Source organism: Amborella trichopoda, chromosome 12, assembly GCF_054954075.1.
Source record: "Amborella trichopoda isolate Santa Cruz 75 chromosome 12, AtrichopodaSantaCruz75HAP2 v2.0, whole genome shotgun sequence".
NCBI classification, from domain to species: domain Eukaryota; kingdom Viridiplantae; phylum Streptophyta; class Magnoliopsida; order Amborellales; family Amborellaceae; genus Amborella; species Amborella trichopoda.
In genome coordinates, this window is record NC_142347.1 from 28,479,695 (window position 1) to 28,498,597 (window position 18,903).

General features: G+C 39.0%; 1 protein-coding gene across 3 annotated transcripts; it reads right to left on the reverse strand.

Annotated features, from left to right (window-relative positions):
- Window positions 1-337: 337 nt before the first annotated feature.
- Window positions 338-18,684, reverse strand: LOC18438577 (Cyclophilin-like peptidyl-prolyl cis-trans isomerase family protein). Of its 3 annotated transcripts, none has more exons than XM_011626770.3 (2): window positions 15,142-18,684; window positions 338-761 (listed from the first exon to the last, which is right to left on the reverse strand). In XM_011626770.3, exons 1-2 carry the CDS (start codon window positions 15,917-15,919, stop codon window positions 562-564), a joined length of 978 nt encoding a protein of 325 aa, XP_011625072.1. In that variant the 5' UTR covers window positions 15,920-18,684; the 3' UTR covers window positions 338-561. The 3 variants fall into 3 exon arrangements, with proteins under 3 accessions (XP_011625072.1, XP_088710315.1, XP_011625073.1); XM_088854189.1 differs by lacking the exon at window positions 338-761 and adding an exon at window positions 2,427-2,561; XM_011626771.3 differs by lacking the exon at window positions 338-761 and adding an exon at window positions 2,706-3,258.
- Window positions 18,685-18,903: the final 219 nt, after the last annotated feature.

Sequence of the window (18,903 nt, forward strand, 5' to 3'; positions counted from 1 at the left end):
GTCCAAATTGGCCCTCAGGTTCTCAATTGGAAATGGGTCTTGCTTTCACGTGAGAGTTTGTATAAAGGTTTTGTAGAGAAAAAGATTAGATCAAATTAGAGCTCAGGGAAGGAGATCGAACAAAGAAATATTTGGACGACACAGAGAGAGATTAGATGGTGGATTCCTCTGAGGAACTTGCACAAAAGATAATGGACACTAGATAATTGGTTTCTATCAAAGCTTGGGATTAATAGAAAGAAACAAGGGCCTGATTGTCCAGGTCAATGGACAACTGCACAAACTGAGACAGAAGATATAACACATAAATTCTCTGAACAAAAAGCCCCAACCAAAATTTGAATAAATAATTCAACTGCTCAACTTTATAAGGAGATTATCCCCATGTGCGGAGCATGCTAGCTGGGCAAGATGTTTAACTAAATATGGGAAAATATTTCAAACATAATAAACAAATCAAAAACATTTTTTGATATGTTACAATAAAAATTGAGTATATTGCATATACTCTGACATTGTCTTTATAAAAAAAAAAAAAATGTCATCAATTCATCATGGCAATCAAGGGGAAAGAGAAGGGTTCACCACTTTAAGCTCGCCACAATTACTTATGGAGACCGTCTTGAGAGGGCGGTTCCAAATGCTACGAGCATTCTGGGCTCTCTCATCGCCAAGGAATTCTGCTAAGTCATTGAACTGGCGTATCCGCTCAGATGGCTTGAAAGTTGGAATTGTAGCTAATGTTCTCACAACATCTAACCCTGAAACTCTTAGCTCATCAAAATATAGATGTAAAAGGAGCCACTAAAAAATGAAAATCTTTCTCTCATCCTAATTTGTTGGGGAAGTGGATTTGAAAACCCAAAACCTGATGATTGGGATGGGTTCATGAAATGAGTACTTTCCATTCAGAAATGGCGGAAGTGTAAGAAATTATTTGTAATCACCTTGAACAACAACATTTCAAGTACCAGATCGTTTTTCATTTAAGATGGTAACCGAGAAGATAATATTAATAATCATCTTTTGGCCTTAATGGATTCAGTAAAACATTTACCCAGTAAAACATGCCCTTTATAAAGGACTGCAGCTGTCCTCGCACAGCTGCATGAATATAGCAGAAAAGCAGAACACTCATAATAAAATGGGAAAAAAAAAAGGATTAGATTTCTAGCAAAACACACAAATTTGGATGTGGTAGTATGGCCAGAATAAACTAACAGTAATAGCAACTCAAATAAATTAAGGTGCGGTTTGTATAAGGTTGCAACTTTAAACAATCAAATTAAGGGGCACCTCCAACTTTTATTATAAATATACTTCTGGTGTAAAAAATTCTTAGGATGTCTTGAGAATCTATTTTCATCACTAGATATAAAATCTTAAACTCCAAAATAGTTCAAATCAAGTAGATCTATAAACAATTGAAAATCTTGAAAATGGACGGTCTAGATAATTTGTTGCAAGATACACTATGTTTAGGACTCAAAATCTTTTTTTCTTTTCATATTCATATATCTCGGTGTCAAGATGATCAACTAGAGGGTTTTCCAACATCAAACGACCTTCGATGATGGATTTTTTAGGTGCATCTTGATTCTACATTTTAAGGTTGCAACCTTATATAAACGTTTTCCAATAAATTATGGAAGACCCTACAAAAACAAATTGATGATACCAGCATTTTCTATTAAAAATTATTTGATTTTCAAAAAGGACATTTTTGCAGTTTTAAGAAGAAATGCAATACCCATCCAACCAATCATAAGATTATATAGCAGTAAACCATATATATATATATATAAAATAAATCAAGAAAAGAAACACTGCAGAACAAGTTAAAGAATTCTCAAAAAACAAGTTAGTTAAAGATAACATGTAAGTTGATTTTAAGCACAAGCTTTTTTCCAAGTAAGAATGATTTATTCACAATCTTTAACATTAAATAAAATATTACCCAACAAACTATTAATCTCTTAAGACCATGGAATTAAAACTACATTCATTATCCAAGAAAATGATTTCTTATGGTTGCGAATCAGTGCTACCGAATATTGAAGATATGCTCTTGATACCAGCAATCTTAGGGCAAGTCAGGATTCAAACCCAGCTCAGTGAACCTATCAACTTCTCCAGAAAAGTTAGTATTGGAGACGATGTTCAAAAACTTGGACTAAACTAAGTCAACTGGCCACGTTAAACAATTGACTTACTGAAACGCTGACAGGTTTTCAAGTTGATAAAATTTTCTTGAAGAAATAAAAAGTCTGTAATGGGATTTGAGCCGAGCTTGTAACCAAGTCAAAGCACATTCTTGGCACAATAGAAAAGGTTATAAGTCAGAGAGAGAGAGAGAGAGAGAGAGGTACATCCAAGTTTTCCAACTATAAAGTCAAGTTTGCCCAGCACATTTCCAAAGTTGAAAATGCGTTTTTAATCACTGCTTGAAGTGATTTTTATTAGGTGAAAGAGAAGTCTTACAGTCACCACGGTGGCTAATATACATTACCTTTACGGGGCAAATCACAACGGAGCAATAATGCACCTCTAAGGCCCATCCACTGTTGAAAGATATAGCATAGTACCACATTAGCCAGTATTCAGCATAATTATTGTCTTTTCTTTATCAGTAACCATGGGATTCAAACCTGCAACCTAGTGTTTGTCAAATTTCATGCTAAGTACTTAAATAAACAAACAGAAAATCACAAAAAAAAGATCTACCTTTGGGATTTCTTTTATTTATTTGAGGGTACACTCTTCAAGGGCATCAACTTGATGCGAGGTTAATTACATCTGAGGGAAAGACCCCTGAATCTCGAAACAAGGAAAAAATGAATGAATCTATCACCTAAGGAAATAAAAATGCTTTGAGCCACCTTTGGCTCAAACAACGCCTCCCTTCTTCTCTTATAAAATCTTCTCTTTCTCAGTTTCTCTAGTCATAGTTCTTCTCCTTTCTCTTCAGTCTCCTGCTCTCCCCCAAAGTCCTCTCCTTGATTTTATCTTTTATAGAGGATGCAATGGGTCATAACTTCACCAAGTGCCTTTAAAAGAAGGGTCTTCTTGTTTTGAACTTAAAAAGGATCCAGTGTTTCCACTTTGTTACGGGCTGTGTAGGACCAAATATTATCCACAAAAAGCACGGACTTTGAAATTGGGAATGCAAAGTAGTTCTCCTTCCTGTGTTTTTTCCCTAAGGAATTTGAAATCCCATCCATACTGGCGGTGTTTATGCAATTTGAGCCCCTTCATCATCTTCATCAGAGTAAAATAGAGCATTCAAAAAGTGGAAAGGAATGAGAAAGAAGCTGTCTTCTCTACCATTATCAATAACTTTTCCAATTCAACTTTTAGAGGGAGCATCAAGTTCATTCCCTTTCAATGTTTTAAAAACCATATGGTTGAACATAAACCAAGACCAAAACCGGTCCCATTTATTAAAAAGGTCATGTAGAGTCTCTGTATGTCAGTTGATCTGTTTCATATATATGTAATTCTAAGGGCACATAAGGGATTTCATCATTCTTTACGACTGATTAGTCCCTTTGTGTTTTCAATAAGACTATTTTATCCTTTGTAACTTAGTTTGTATATAAATACATAAAGGACAAGCCTAGGGCTTATTTTCAGTCCTCAACATGATCTCTCTCTCTCTCTCTCTCACTCTCTCGTTCACTCATTTTCTTTCCTCTCTCCTGCAGCCTTTTTCCTTCTTAGAGATCTAGGTCCACAAATTTGACATAGTAGCCTGAGTGGGAATAAGCTTTTTCTGGTTCAAGATACCAGATCTGAAGTTTGAAGGGATTCTTGAGGTTTGCAGTGATCAATACTTGCAGCCACCCTTTCCAGATCCCATATTTGAAGTTCGGAGAAATACCTAGGGATGGCAGTGGTCAATACTCGCAGCCCTGTTGTAGTGTTCAAATAGCTGGATTTTTGCTCAAATAATCACAACTGATCCAAGGTGTTTATTAAATTATCCAACTTTGCAACATCATTTTTTAGACAAGCTTCTTATCCATTAAATGGGAGATCAAGGAATATATCGTCGAAGTTATTCCATGTCCTGGCAATTGTTGCTATCAAGTGGAATGACAACTAATTAGTATGGCCAAGTCTATCACAATGATACTTCAGGGAAAATAAAAGATCAAATGCATAGAAGCAACATTCTGGTGCTCAGGTCCTTATGACCTAAAGTATGAAGGGTGCATGGCATCAGATTCAATTATATGCCATTGGATTCTCAATTCTAATCAATGAAACCATTAGAAATGGATTGTTACTCCTCCAGTCAGCCCAAGAAATCTGGGAAACTTTAAAAGGAGCAATTTTCCCAGAAAGATATATTACGCGAGTGGCATCAAACTCTAAATGGATACAGCCTTACGCTCTCAAGGAGAGCAATCTCTAATAGGGTATTATGGAGCACTCAAAAGTATGTGGGAGGAACTCAACTTCATAAGCCCTCGCGTATGTGCCCGACTGCAAATTTTGGAATGATAATGACGCAAATAAAAATTAGGGTCATCACACTTTTATTTTATGAATTAATTTTTGTTTAAATGAATAGGGTAGTGTGTGAGTTGTTTTGGAGATATGGTTGGAATTTAATATTATGTAAAGGATTAAGCTAGTTTTAAGGAGATAAATGTTAATTAGGTTTAGTTTGAGATAAATGTTAATTAGGTGTAGTTAGGATAAGGCTTACTTGAGGTGGTTTGATAAGGGAGACATGAGTTTTAAAGAGAGACAGAGAAAGAGTTTATTTTTGTCGGTATTTATTTATTTATTTTTCTTCTAAGTGTATTTAAAGTGAAGAAGTCCCTCATTGTAAAAAGAAGAGATTTGGTGATTAAATAACGAGTTGGTCTTGTGACAAGATTTTTTGGGGTGGATTCCCTTGTAGACCCCGAGAGAGGGTATATTCTCACCCATTATTATCATTTTTATTATTTCTTCCCTCCATTTCCCCTATATCAGTTAGTATCAGAGCAAGTAAAATCCATCAATCACAATGCCGCTAAAATCCGCTCTTACAATCGATGATACATTACTGCAAATCATGGAGTTTGTATGTTAACAAATTAAGGAAAGCATGAACACAACTATAGACCGTATCCGAAGAGGTCTAAGAAAAATTAAACACCGAGTGCAACGGTTGGAGAAGAGGGTCCTTGCAATCATGAAGATCTGACACCAGATTTTGTCTTAGGGATGAATCGAGACCCACGACTAACTAGGGGTGCCGATCCTGAATGTGACGATCACATTGTGATGCAACAAGAACCACGTGATCTTGACATTCAACTCGATCTTCTCAAATTTTACGAGGAACTTGAAAAAGAAAAAGAAATCACGATTGAGCCCGAAATCCAGCATTTGACTTCGAGATGAGTACAAAGTATTTGATGAATCGGTTTATTGAAGGAAAAGTACTGAGGCACATGGTGGGACTACATCACCAATTATTTGATTAACTTCTGAAGGATGTAAGCTGGAGATCGAGCTTGTCCCAAGCTTGGGAGAATGATGCAAATAAAAATTGGGGTTATCAAACTTTTATTATGGATTAATTTTTGTTTTAGTGAAAAGGGTAGTGCATGAGTTGTTTTGGAGATATGGTTGGTTTAAAAATTAGGCAGAAGATTAAGTTGGTTTTAAAGAGATAAATGTTAATTAGGTTTAGTTAGAGATAAATATTAATTAGGTACAGTTAGAATAAGGCTTACTTGAGGTGGTTTGATAAGGGAGACGTGAGTTTTAGGGAGAGGTGGTTTGATAAGGGAGATGTGAGTTTTAGAGAGAGTATATTTTCTGTGGGTTCTTTTTTATTTATTTATTTTCTTCCAAGTATATTTAAAGGGAAGAAGTCCCTCATTGTAAAAAGAAGAGATTTAGAGATTAAGTAAAGAGTTGGTCTTGTGAAAAGATCTTTTGGGGTGGATTCCTTTGCAGACCTAGCAAGATGATATATTCTCTCACCCTTTATTATTAGTTTTATTTTAATTATTTTTTCCCTCAATTTTCCCTACATCAATAGGTATAAGAGCAAGTAATATCCATCAATCACAATGCCGCTAAAATCCACTCTTACAGTCAATGATATAATGCTGCAAATCATGGACTTTGTGAGTCAACAAATTAAGGAGTCCATGAACACAACATAAAGGGTATCTGAAGACACCAGCAAAATTAAACAGCGAGTGCAACAGTTGAAGAATACTATTATTCGAGAAGGCACCAAGAAAAGACAAGAAGGAATAATACTATTATTCGAGAAGGCACCAAGAAAAGACAAGAAAGGATAAATACCATTATTCGAGAAGGCACCAAGAAAAGACAAGAAGGGATAAAATTGACAAGACGTAGTGAGATGAGGATGTTGAGATGGTTGTGCGGCAAGACAAGAAGGGATAAAATTCAAGATGAATACATTCGGGAGAACTTAGGTGTGGCTCTAATAGGTGATACGATGAGAGAAATTAGACTTAGTTGGGTCGGCCATATGTAGCGTAGACCCAATACAGTACTTGTTGGGAGGTGCGAGTTGGTTCATGAGGAAGGCTTAGAAGGGGCAAGAGGTAGGCCCAAAAGGGAAGATAAATAGAAGAATATTTAAATATTATAGAAGATAAATGGAACCCCCAGCTTCTGAGGGCCCTACACTTAACAGTTTACTTCCTTAACCCTGCTCACTATTATACTGATCATGAGGTACATACCAAGACTGATTTCATGAAAGCTTTCAATCAATGCAACATCAAACTCAGCCTTGATTCTGAAGTCCAAGACAAGGTCGCAATGGAGTTAAACAAGTATAGGCTTTCTATTGGGTCTCTTGGATAGGAGTTGGCAATAAGGCAAAGGACCAAGATCTCTCCTGGTGAGTTTAAAACTTCTTAATATACAAATACCTTATGTAATACATTTACATTTATGTGAAATAACTACATGGTGGAGGAGCCATGGGGGAAGCACCCCACATTTGTGGCATATGGCCATGTGTATATTGAATCTGACTTGTAGCTTGTCTGGATGTGAGCGTAACTTCAACATGTTTGAGATGGTAATATTACTTACATAGTACTATAGTTGGTTGCTCATTAGTTTGTTAGCCTATCACAAGGTAATATTACTTACATAGTACTATAGTTGGTTGTTAGTTAGTTTGTTAACCTAATCTGTGATATGTTTTTGTAAGTTTTAATTGTTCATTCAAAATTTGTCTAGTAAGGTTCATAAAAAGAAGAGGAACAGACTTGAGCAAAAGTGAATGAACGACCTAGTCTTCCTTCAGTATAACCACAAGTTGCATGAGCGTTATCAACAGTTAGAGCACAATGAGGAAGGCTATTGAAGTTGATGATACTTGAGAGTGGCTAGTTGATGCTAAGGAAGATGAGATATTCCTTGGAGAGCGCTCACTTGGGGCCGAGTTCATGAGGCTATTGAGATACCATTGAGCCCTATGCAGACCACTCAATCTCAATCTCAATCTCAAAGCCAAAGGAAAGGGATGGGGAAGGCAAAGGATAGGGTGAAGGGGTTGGTGGGATTGAGAGAGGAGGCTGAAGAGAATGAAGCAAATTCAAATGAGATAAGGGATGCTTCATATGTTGAGGAGGAGGACGACTTTGAACATGATGGCATGGCATCATCATCATATTCTACTCAGAGTGGTGATGATAGAGAATTGTCATTTTAAGTCGTTTGAGGTGGTGATGAGTGAATAGAATTGTTTGACTTTTGATGGTTATGTAAATGTAATATACTATATGACATTTGGGTTTCGTTGCAATTCGATGATGGTTGTGTCTCTGTACCCTATAATTATCTTTCTTCTTTTCTTTCCTTTTTTTATTTTATTTCAGGGGATTTGGGCCTTTAAAACTGGCCTAAGAACTCCCTACGGAGCCTATTATTCTTGGGCGCACGCCTAGCCCCCGAACCGCCTAGGTGGCCGCGTTCAACTTTTTGAACAATGCCCAAAGCCAAATCGCTTAAATTGCCTAGTTCTGCTTCAGCTAGAAATTCTCTTGGGATCACAAAGCATTTGTCCCAACCACTATCACTCAGATGACCAACCCCTTTCCACCTCCACCACAACTAATCTCGTCCTCTTGGCCCTAGTCTCCTCCTCTACTCCCTCTATGATTCCTCCAAACTCAAAACCCTCTACATTCCATCTTAATACCTTATCCCCCTTCACTCTCTGTTTACTCAACACCAAAACTCTCAGGCTACCCCTCCCACCTCAAATCCACAATCTTGTGATCAAGACAACATGGATCGACCCCCTTCAGTGCTCCACATGTATCAACTAACATTGAAGAAGATTCTCAACTGCCTGCCAATCAAATTTCACAAATGGAGCCAAATACCAATGCACTTGAGAAGATTGCTTGCACAGAGCCCCACATTGAAGAAGTACTTGATGACAGAGGCTTCTCTTTTGATGGGCCTACATTAGACGTTGCTGATATTCTTTGCACCAAAGCAGGACAAGTAAAAAATAAAGGGATCCAAGAACTGCTAAATCTCTAATCAAATTTTAGTGTCGACGTCAATCCCTCTTTGAGATTGACAAACCAATCCCTTTGTACACCTCAGATCAAATGCTCATCCAGAGGTCTGACTTCATCCTCTAATAAATTCCAATGAAGATCTTCATTTTGGAATATTAGAGTATTAAGCGAACCCCCTTAAGAATAAGGTGGTCATTTCGTTCTCTTCTGCTGCTCTCTGACATTCATAAAATCTAATAGGCAAACCTGTCAATGGACCGGTTTAGAGGCCCTAGGTGTTTGGGTGGCATCTGGGGGATCTAGAATCCTACTATTTACTCCCTCATTTTTAATAGCATTGGAACCTAATCGGTTTCAATTGCCCTTTCCAGAATCTTAGATAATTTCCCATGGAAATTCACCATTGGTCTACGATCCCAACATACCCAATCTTAGGGAAGACTTTCGGTGTGAACTTAATGCCATTGCCTCCCTTGTGCACAAAAGTCATGGGTATTTACAGGAGTAACATCAAATGGGTCCATGAAACAATTGTTAAGCTAGTATTGGTGCTAATATGATGGGCTTCCCCAACTTAATCTCACATAAATCTTATCAAAATCTTGCTCAATTGCTCTGCATATACTAGGTATAACCAATCCTCTTACCCCACCCTAACTAAACTTGACATGTTTCTAAACTCTCATGAGTGCGTAAGAGAAGTTTCCTAGCTTCCATTCCGTTGGCCTCTCCAAACCAAGCTTTGATCATAAATATATGCTTCAAGATATTCTACCACCTCTGTTAGGCCCAAAACCTTTTAGATTTGAACTCTCTTGATTCGAAGAAAAAGGCTTTGACAACCTCTTTGGGCCCTAGTGGGCCTCTCTCTTTCCATTGGTGGAGATTTCAATGTTGCCCCATCATTCTTGGGAATTTCATTGCGGCAAAACACGTTTTACTCACTTAACCCGAATCAAATGGTTTTCTACAGGAACAACAATATTGCCTTTTTCCACAAGATTGCTAGTTACAAATGTTGAGCTAATGCTATCACCCACATCTCCGCGGCCCAGCAAACTTTTGAAGACCCCCTACAACATATGCAGTTATTATCTCCTTCCAAAACCTTTTCATCACAATCCAACCACTGGCTTTCCATGTCAACCCTTGCCTTCTTATCCAGCAATCAGGGGAAAGCCAATTGGATAGAAAGACCCTTTAACCAAATGAGATCTCCCAAGCAATCTCTGATCTTGAACAAGACAAGGCACTGGCCCTAATAGTTTCCTAGTAGCCATATTTCCCAGTTTTGGGATACCCTGTCGTTGATATCCTCACCTTTTTCAGTGAATTCTTTCACAAAGGTATTCTGAGTAAGAAGTGAATGCCAATTTCATCGCTTCATCATCATCATCAAAGCCTTTTCCCAACTAAATGGGATTGGCTACACAAATCCTAGTCTGCTATTTGCTCTATTAAGGGTTATACCCCTAGAGACCATAAGTCCCCATATCTTTTCTCACTACTTCCAACCATGACCTTTTGGGCCTAACCCTTGCCCTTTATGAGCCTTCCACTTGAACAAACTCACACCTTCTAATAGGTTTTGTATTGGGTCTGCACCACACATGTCGAGCCCACGTAAGTCTATTCTCTCTCATCTTATCACCTATTGGTGCGACACCTAAATTTTCCCAAATGTATCATTTCGAATTCTATCCCTTCTTGTCCTGCCACTCATCCATCTCAACATTCTTATTTGCACTACCCTAATTCTATGGGTATATTGTTTTTTGACCGCGTAACATTCCGCCCCATACAGCAAAGCTGGTGTCACAATTGTCCTATAGAACTCGCCCTTCAGCTTCATTGGTATGCGGCGATCGAATAAAATTTCGGTTCAACATCTCCACTTCGCCCACCTAGCTGTAATTCTATGTGCGATATCTTCTTCAATCTCTCCATCTTCCTGGATTATTGACCCAAGCTATCGAAAGTGCGCTCTTTTTGGTATTTTCTAGCCGTCAATCTTAACTACTTCCTCGTCTCTACTCCTATTATTACTAAACTTGCATTTTATATACTCTGCCACTTTCATAGCTTCAAACCCCAAAATTGAAGGAGCGACTGACATTAAAGGACCAATTAGTCTCCTCGATTCCTCTTACAAAATCCTATCTAAAAACCTCGTTACAATACTTACATCTATCGTGGTCGCTATGAGATGTCCTATTCAAAGTGGATTTTCCACAATCATCAAATTCTGGATGGTGTGCTTGTTGAGCATAAAAATTCAATTTCGACACCTCTCATTGAAAACTCCCAGTCTAATTATAAAATGGGATATGGAAAAAGTTGATGATCTTGTTGACTGGTACATCTTGGAACAAGTTCTTTGCAAAGGATTTAGTCACAAATGGTGAAAATGGGTGTCGTATCATACTTTGTTTGCTTCTTTCTCCATTCTTGTCAATGAGTCTCCTAAAAGCCAGCTATGTTCCACCACTTTCTTTTCACGGCTACTGTTGAGGTTTTCAATAGGTCTCTTTCTAGACTCTACTCTAGAGGGTTACTCTAGTTTCAAACTGTCTAGAATGAGAAACGAGATCTGCCATCTTCACTGTGCAAATGACACCTTGGTTTTCTATAAATGCATCCAATGTTGAAATAGATAGGCTCTTATTGTTCCTCACAGCATTTGAGTTAGTCACAAGGATTAAAAACAACATGGCTATGTCAAAGCTTATTGACATCCTTTGCTTCCTTTGACGCTTTGTCTACCTTTGCTTCTAGATGGGGCAGCGGGACTAATAGTCTTCCAGCCAAGTGTCATGGATTACAGTTGTTTGTGAGTAAGCCTAAGACGAGCCTTTGGGACCCAGTTGTAGAGAAATTTCAAAAACGACTGGCCTTGTGAAAAGGCAGATTCCTCTCATTTGGTGGTCGCCTCACTCGTTTAAAAGCAACCCTCTCCAACATCCCTATTTTCTTCATGTATCTTTTCCTAATGCCTTCGTGTGCCATAATTTAAGAACACCTCATGAGGTACTTACTCTGGTCAGGTGATACATCCAAGCGAAAAATCCACCTAGTGGCTTAGGACAAGGTGTGTCCCCCCCCCAACATATAAGAGAGCTAGCATACACAAACTTAAGGCATACGATTCTGGTCCTTTTGGGTAAATGTTGGTGGCATCTTGCCTCCCAGCACAATTTGCTTCATGTGAGGTCTTACTTCACAAGTTATCATCATCATATCCTTCTCCCAATTAATTGGGGCCAGCTACACGAATCCTGGTTCTCCATTATGCTCTATTAAAAGCCACGCCCTAGCATAAGCAGATATTGTAGGTTCAGGATTCATGATAAGTTTTAGCAAAATTTTATGTTGGCTGCCTACCTAACACAACCCAGCCCCTTAACCCATGCATGGGACGGGTTGTCATCAACCTTCTTACACCAGTCTTAGTTCACAAGTATGGCACTGAAAACCTACATTAGCTTCTGATGAGAAGGCCTAACTCCAATAACTGTGGCACCTATAAAAGCATATTTGGTTGTCTGAACCTTTCATGTCCTTTGGAAGTCACAAAGTCAATCGTGGAGACAAAGTTTTCTACTTGAAGGACATTTGGAGAGCATCCCACTGGGGATATTTGGCCAAATTTGTTTTTTGTTGCAAGTACCCATAATGTCACAGTGGCACAATCATTTGAGCTAGTGTATAGAAGAGCAATGATATGATCATTTCCAGAACTTTTATAGTGTACCAATTCGAGCAATGATATGGTCATTTGGACAAAGTCTAATCAGGCATCTTAAAATTCACTTCTTTCTATCTATCATGCTCTTACTTTTGTTTTCCTCATCTTCCTCCACTCTAACAAAAGATTGATACCACCAAGCCACCAAAAGTTCAAGCTTTTTCATGGCTGGTCATTTCTAACCAAAATTTAACACCCAGTTAGCTATAAAGAAGAGGTATAGCTCCAGCTAATTGTTGCTATTGTTTAGAAGCTGAAGAAACAAATAGCCTTCTATGCCTTCATGGTAGAGTTGCTTTCCATTAAATTTTCATTGGCAACTCTTCTCTGCTTCTTTCTAAATGCCATACTACAAATCAGGAAGAATACTTGAGACACAATCTGGGAAGACATAATTCTGGAATCCTTAGTGCAAATAATAGACCCACGCTGGCACTGCAGAATATGTGACAAACCTCACCATTTTCTGGGGTTCAAAATTTAAGGATCTCAAAAACTTACTCTAGGTTTGATTTCGCCTCCACTTGGTCCAACATCATTACCCAACATCATCGAAACAGTCCTCCCAAGCCTTCCTGATCAACTCCCTCCAAGCCATAGAACCATCAAACTAAATATTGATGGTTGCTCTCTGGATAACCCTGGGCCTGTGGCTTCCGGGGTATTCCCCATGACTCAAACGGAGACATTTTATCCTCGTTTCATGAATACATTGGAACAAGGGATTTCACCCTAGCCAAGGCTAATGCTCTTCTAGAAGGCCTAAGAGATCAAGTCAAGATTGGGGACAGATTCTTGTAGTGCATGGGGACTCTATGAACGTCATAAGTTGGGCTACTATGAGAAATCAACACCTGTGGAGACTGCAATACATTTGATCAATTTCATCTATGCAGGCATCTTGGAGTCGCCTTCTGTGATACTTGGCAGGAAGCTAACATGATGATGGATGCTTTTTTTTTTATAAGAACATGATGATGGATGCTTTGCTTAAAGATGGGCTGCTAAGGGTAGCGCCATAAGCACCCACTCTACTTCTGGGTTCGGGATGGATTGGTGTTGTTTCTCTATGCCTAGGGAACCAGAATATCGAACCACGAAAGGCATGAGAGAAAAGCATATTGGATAGTGATTGTTGATTGTGAGGCGCCAATTATGGAGTGGAAGGGACACCAAAGGGAACCTCCCTCTGCCCTTCCATCCCTTTGATAGATAGAGAGGTAGGGTAGAGATTTTGGTTTTTCATGTTGTCTAACGCAAACCATATAGCTTGTCTTTACTAGCTTTGCTTTGCTTGCCCAAACCCTTCTTGCTTTATTAATATCTTTTTCAACTCCGATATCTCCACTTCTCTTTATTGGTCTTTCTCCCTACTTTGATGCCTCTCTCTCTCACTTCCCTCTTTCTCCCTTCTGTCACTTCCACCCAATCTTTGTCACTTTCTCTCTCATTTTTCTATCCATTTCTCCCTATTTCCCTTTACTTCCCATGCTATCCCTCTTATCTTATGATTCAAATGAGATGTAACTCTTGACATTGTTGAGTTCCCGACTTGTGGATAGACTTTACTACGTTTTGGATTTCATATGGTAACCTCTCCTTCGATTAGGGGTGGAAATGGGTTGAGCCGGACTCGACCTAACTAGGTTCTACATGGACCCAGACCAGACCCAAGTCGGGTCCAAGTCATTTGGACCCAAACTTGGATCTAGAAATTAAAAAAAAAAAAAAAAAATTTATATTGTACAATATATATATATATATATTTATATTTAATATATTTTATACCCGGTTGACCCCTATTAGGGTCGAGTTGACCCCGACCTAATAGGGTCCAAGCTGGGCCCGGACCCGACTCGCTGGATCCAAAACATGGAGCTGGACGTGGTTCTTCAACTCGACCCCATTGCCAACCCTACGTTTTATGATACTTTTTGTCATGTAGAGCACCCAATGTGTGGGCTGCCTTTCCTCACCTCTCGGGGTCAACCCGACCCGGCGCGGTATAAAATATGTATTGTACAATATAAAAATTATTATTATTATTATTTTTAATTTCTAGACCCAAGTCAAGGTCCAAATGATTTGGATCCAACCTATGTCCAGTCTGAGTCCAAGACACATGGATCCGACCTGGGTCCTAGTCGGGCCTAGGTCCATGTGCAACCTAGTTAGGCAGGTTCGGGTTGACTTGGACCTTCCCATGTTATCCCTCTATCATATGATTTAGATGAGATGTAACTCTTCACATTGTTGAGTTCCCGTTTTGTGGGTAGGCTTCACTGTTGTTTGGATTTATTTGTTAACCTTTCCTTTGGCTAGGGGTGTAATTGGGTCAGGTCAGGTTCGGGTCGACCACGACCCAAACCCGACCTGCCTAGGTTCCACATGGACCCAAACCCAACTTGGACCCCGATTGGTCCACTTGACTTGGACCCAGACCGGCCCTGTACAAATCATTTGGACCAAGATCCCAGTCTAGAAAATCAAAAAAATAATAATAATATTTATATTGTACAATATATATTTAATACATTTTATACAGGTCGGGTCCAAACCGAACCCGGACCTAACCGACCTGGGTTCCCAGACTTGCCAGGTCTAAAACATGGTCCCAAACCCGATTCTTCAACCCGACCCGATCGCGAACCCTACATTTGGTGATACTTTTTGTCATGTAGAGCACCCGAGGTGTGGGCTGCCTTTCCTCACCTCTCGTGAGAAACCATGTAATTATTACTCAATATTTGAAAAAGAAAGAAACTCAATAGAACTTTCAAAAAATAAAACAAAATATGAAATTGTCCATGTAACTAGTTAGTATTCAATGGAAAGTCGAAAGGAATTGAAGAAGATAAAACTAACCTTCAAGCACGGCTCCAAACACAATGTTTCTGTTATCCAGATTGGGGCAAGGTCCAGGCCCGGTGGTGATCAAAAACTCAACATTCCTATAATTTGGATCGAGCTTCACATCATCTTCATCATCATTCTCTGATAAACAAAGAGAAAGGGTCCCAGGCCTCACATGCTTCAAAAGGAAAGCTCGAGGATCAACAGTCTCCGTATTCCTCTCTAACCCCAATGGAACCTGGACCTCTCCTTTATCCCTTCTCCCCTGTTTCCCCGCCATTAAATATTGGCCAGGAAACACCTTTTGAACAAGACTCCCTTTATATGAAGAACCAGCAGATCCATTACACATGGCCTTGAAGTTGGCCACAGTTCTTGGCAAGTGCTTCCCATAAAGCCCTAAAACGACCCTTCCTAGGAGCTCTAAGTCTGAACATGCCGGTAAGTCTTCTTCAGCCGTCCTTTCCGGCCTGAAATAGCTGGGGCAAACGCTAAAGTCCATGAAAACTCGGTCTGTAATGGTAGTATCAAGTGATTTTCCAGCGATCTCAGAGGATTCTCCAGAAATTTCATGAAAATTTCCGGCGAATTCAGATTGATTTCCGGCAAGGTATTCGCTCGCTAAGGCAAGAAAATGAGGGGAGAAGTTTAGGGCAGAGGTAGTTACGGTTAAGAGAATGAGGTCTCTGCGTCTTAGGGGTCTGGGTTTAGTGGACCTGGGTCCAGGTCGGTGGATGAGGTGGGCTCGAGCTCGGAAGGTGGTAGGCGAGGAGAGAGAGAGGAGAGCCATGAAAAGGCATTGGATGCAGGCATGGTGGCGTATGGAGAGAGTGAAGAGAGGGGGCTGGGTTCACTCGTTTGTGCGGCCAGGCTTGTGGTTAATCTCTTCGATCGCCCCACCGCCGCATCTTGCTGCATCGACCACGTCCGACCCCTTTAAAAATTGGTACTCGGATAAGCTAGAGTGATTATTAATATTTTTTTACCCTTTAATTTTAATTTTTTTATCTCATTGTACCCAAGGATTGAAAAATATTTTTCGGAAGCAAAAGATTTCGATTTTTTTGCAACCTTCTAAATCTATTTTTTAATAAATTTTTTACTTCAATAAAAATTAAAATAACATCCTATCTTGCAAAAGCTTCGTTTGTGAGGTTTTTTAAAAAGAGAAGAAAGGATCTCTCGTCCTTGGGTCACTTGCTTTCAGGGGAATGATCTCTTGTTCCATTGCTCCATGTCTCACTGTTCTCCGACGATCACGATTTTGTGATTTTCTCTTTCATGTACGCTAGTAGATAGCTTTTCTTCACTAAACCAACACCGAGTTCACTCTCGCTTTAACTCCTGATCCATTCTCTCTCTAACTGCAAATTACTCCCTCTCTCTAACTCCTAATCTATTATCTCTAACTGCAAATAACTCTCTTTTTTCACTCTCTTTAATTGAAACTTACTCTCTGTCTTCATCCTCTCTAAGTGCAAATTACAGTCTCTCTCTAGATGCAAGACCAAGACAAAGGCATTTCAGGATGGTGGAACTCAGAGCCAAACGCCTCGCAAACTTCACTCTCTCTCTACCCACCCCCAGTTGGCATTTGCGCTTTTTGTCTCCAAAAAAAAACTCATCACCTCTCACTCTCTCTCTATCCACCTCTCCCCCCAACCCATCTCGGATTCAAGCCAAGACACCTCAGAGTCTCACATTTTTGGGGTTGGCAAACTTTCCTCTCTCATCAAGGAGAGAGATCCACAACCCATCAAACCAGACTCCACATAAGTGCTCAAGATAATTATTTCTCTCTCTTCTCGTTCTTCTCTCTCTAACATCTTGAGGAGAGAGAAACACCCACAACCCAATCGTCACAGAAGTTTTTCCTCTTCTCTCTCTACCACATTAAGAGAGAAGAATTGCCCACGGTAAGTTGCCATGATCCCTAGCTTTGAAATTCTAGAAAGAGAAAACCCACCTGAACATATATATGGAAAATCCCTACGTGCGGATTTTCTTGCCTAGAGAAGCCGGCAATTTCAATTCTTCATGATTTAAACCTATGTGCGGAACACCATCTAAGATGGCTATAGTTGCAGAAATCACCCCGTTTTCTTTTACAATCTGCTCAACTTTCTTTGCACTCTCAAGATTTTGGGGATAATGCATTCCATGAGATATGATGGTGGACTCGAGGGCAACAACTGCAACTCCATGTGAGAGAGCATCACGAACAACTGGTGCAACCACCATGCCCATTGTGCCAACATGAAAGAAGCACCTCTCTCTCGCCCAAGTGATGAGAGAGAAGAAATATCTGCAATCCCACCATAAGAGAATCTTCTCTCTCTACCATGTTGGGGAGAGAGGAAAAATCTACCTTTCCATGATGATAGAAAAGCTTTTCTCATGAAGATAAAGCGATAGTGAGAGATCATTCTCTCTCTAAAAAAATCCACAGACAAAGCCTTTGCAACATAGGATGTCATTTTAACTTTTATTGGGGTTAAAATTCTTCAAAACGGGATTAAAGGGGCTACAAGATAGGAAAAATGGAGGTCGTCATCCATGGGTCCAAAGAGATAGAGAAGTTAAAATTAAGGGGTAAGGAGATATATTCCTTTTAAAACACGTTGGGTGGGTATGGAAATTGTCTGATTCCAGGAATCACCCATCATAATTATGTCAATATATTGGAAATGGTGTGGTTTCTATAAGGATGCAACCTTAAACAATCTAATTGAGACGCACCTTAAAATTTTATCCTAACATGTAATTTTGTTATAAAAAATTCTTACTAGTATCTTAAAATCTATTCTCATACCTAATTAGAAAATTTTAAATTTAAAAAATGGTTAAAATCAAGTAGATTTATATATATATGAAAATGGAACTGGACAGTCTAGATAATGTGTTGCAAGATGCATTATTTTCGAGACTCGAAAACGGTTTTTTTTTTCATATTCATACATCTTAATGTCGAGATGATCGATTAGAAGATTTTTTTAACATTAAAACAACATTTCTGATAGATTATTGAAGCGCATCTGTGATTCTACATTTTAAGGTCGCAACCTTATATAAACTTTTCCCTACAAGAAATTGTTCGGGTCTAAAAGAAAACGGGCAATTCACCAAAATGGGGTTATGCAATAATAAAAATCCTGTTTTGCTTTGGTGAAAATGTGGATTCACCAATCCTGATAAGTTTTTGACCGGTTCATTAGTTATTTCACGCGCTAAAATGACGATCCGAGCCAGTTTTACGATGCTCGATCCTAGTCACTAATCCGTTTTTTAAATTACTCTCAAGGGGGATTAGCGATTGTCTTCTTACATCCCATGAGCTTGGTTTTTTTTTTATTTTGGATTTTTTTAGGGAACAATAATTGATTTATAAGATAACCTAATCAACTTTTATGTTCACAAGTTCACGATCAGCGATTTTTTTAAAAATCAACGACTTTATTGGAACCGTTAAAAACTGTGACTTTTTGAAGAGGTAGGCAAAAAATCGTAATATTTTCATAAAAACGTTTAAAATGCATAAAACTATTTAAACAAGACAAAAAAGAATCATATTTTTTTACTTTTTTTTTTCCTGTTCGAGTTCTCTTTCTTTTCTCTCTCTAAAATCCGCATCCCAGACCTTGCCCGAGCCCAAAAGTACCTTTTGTCATCTCTACACTTCTTACTTGCTAAAATCCCACTTAGAATTGTCTTGCACTAGTTGCTTCGAAGTTTACATTGAGGAGGCACCATTAATTGTGGAATATATGGAAAGCA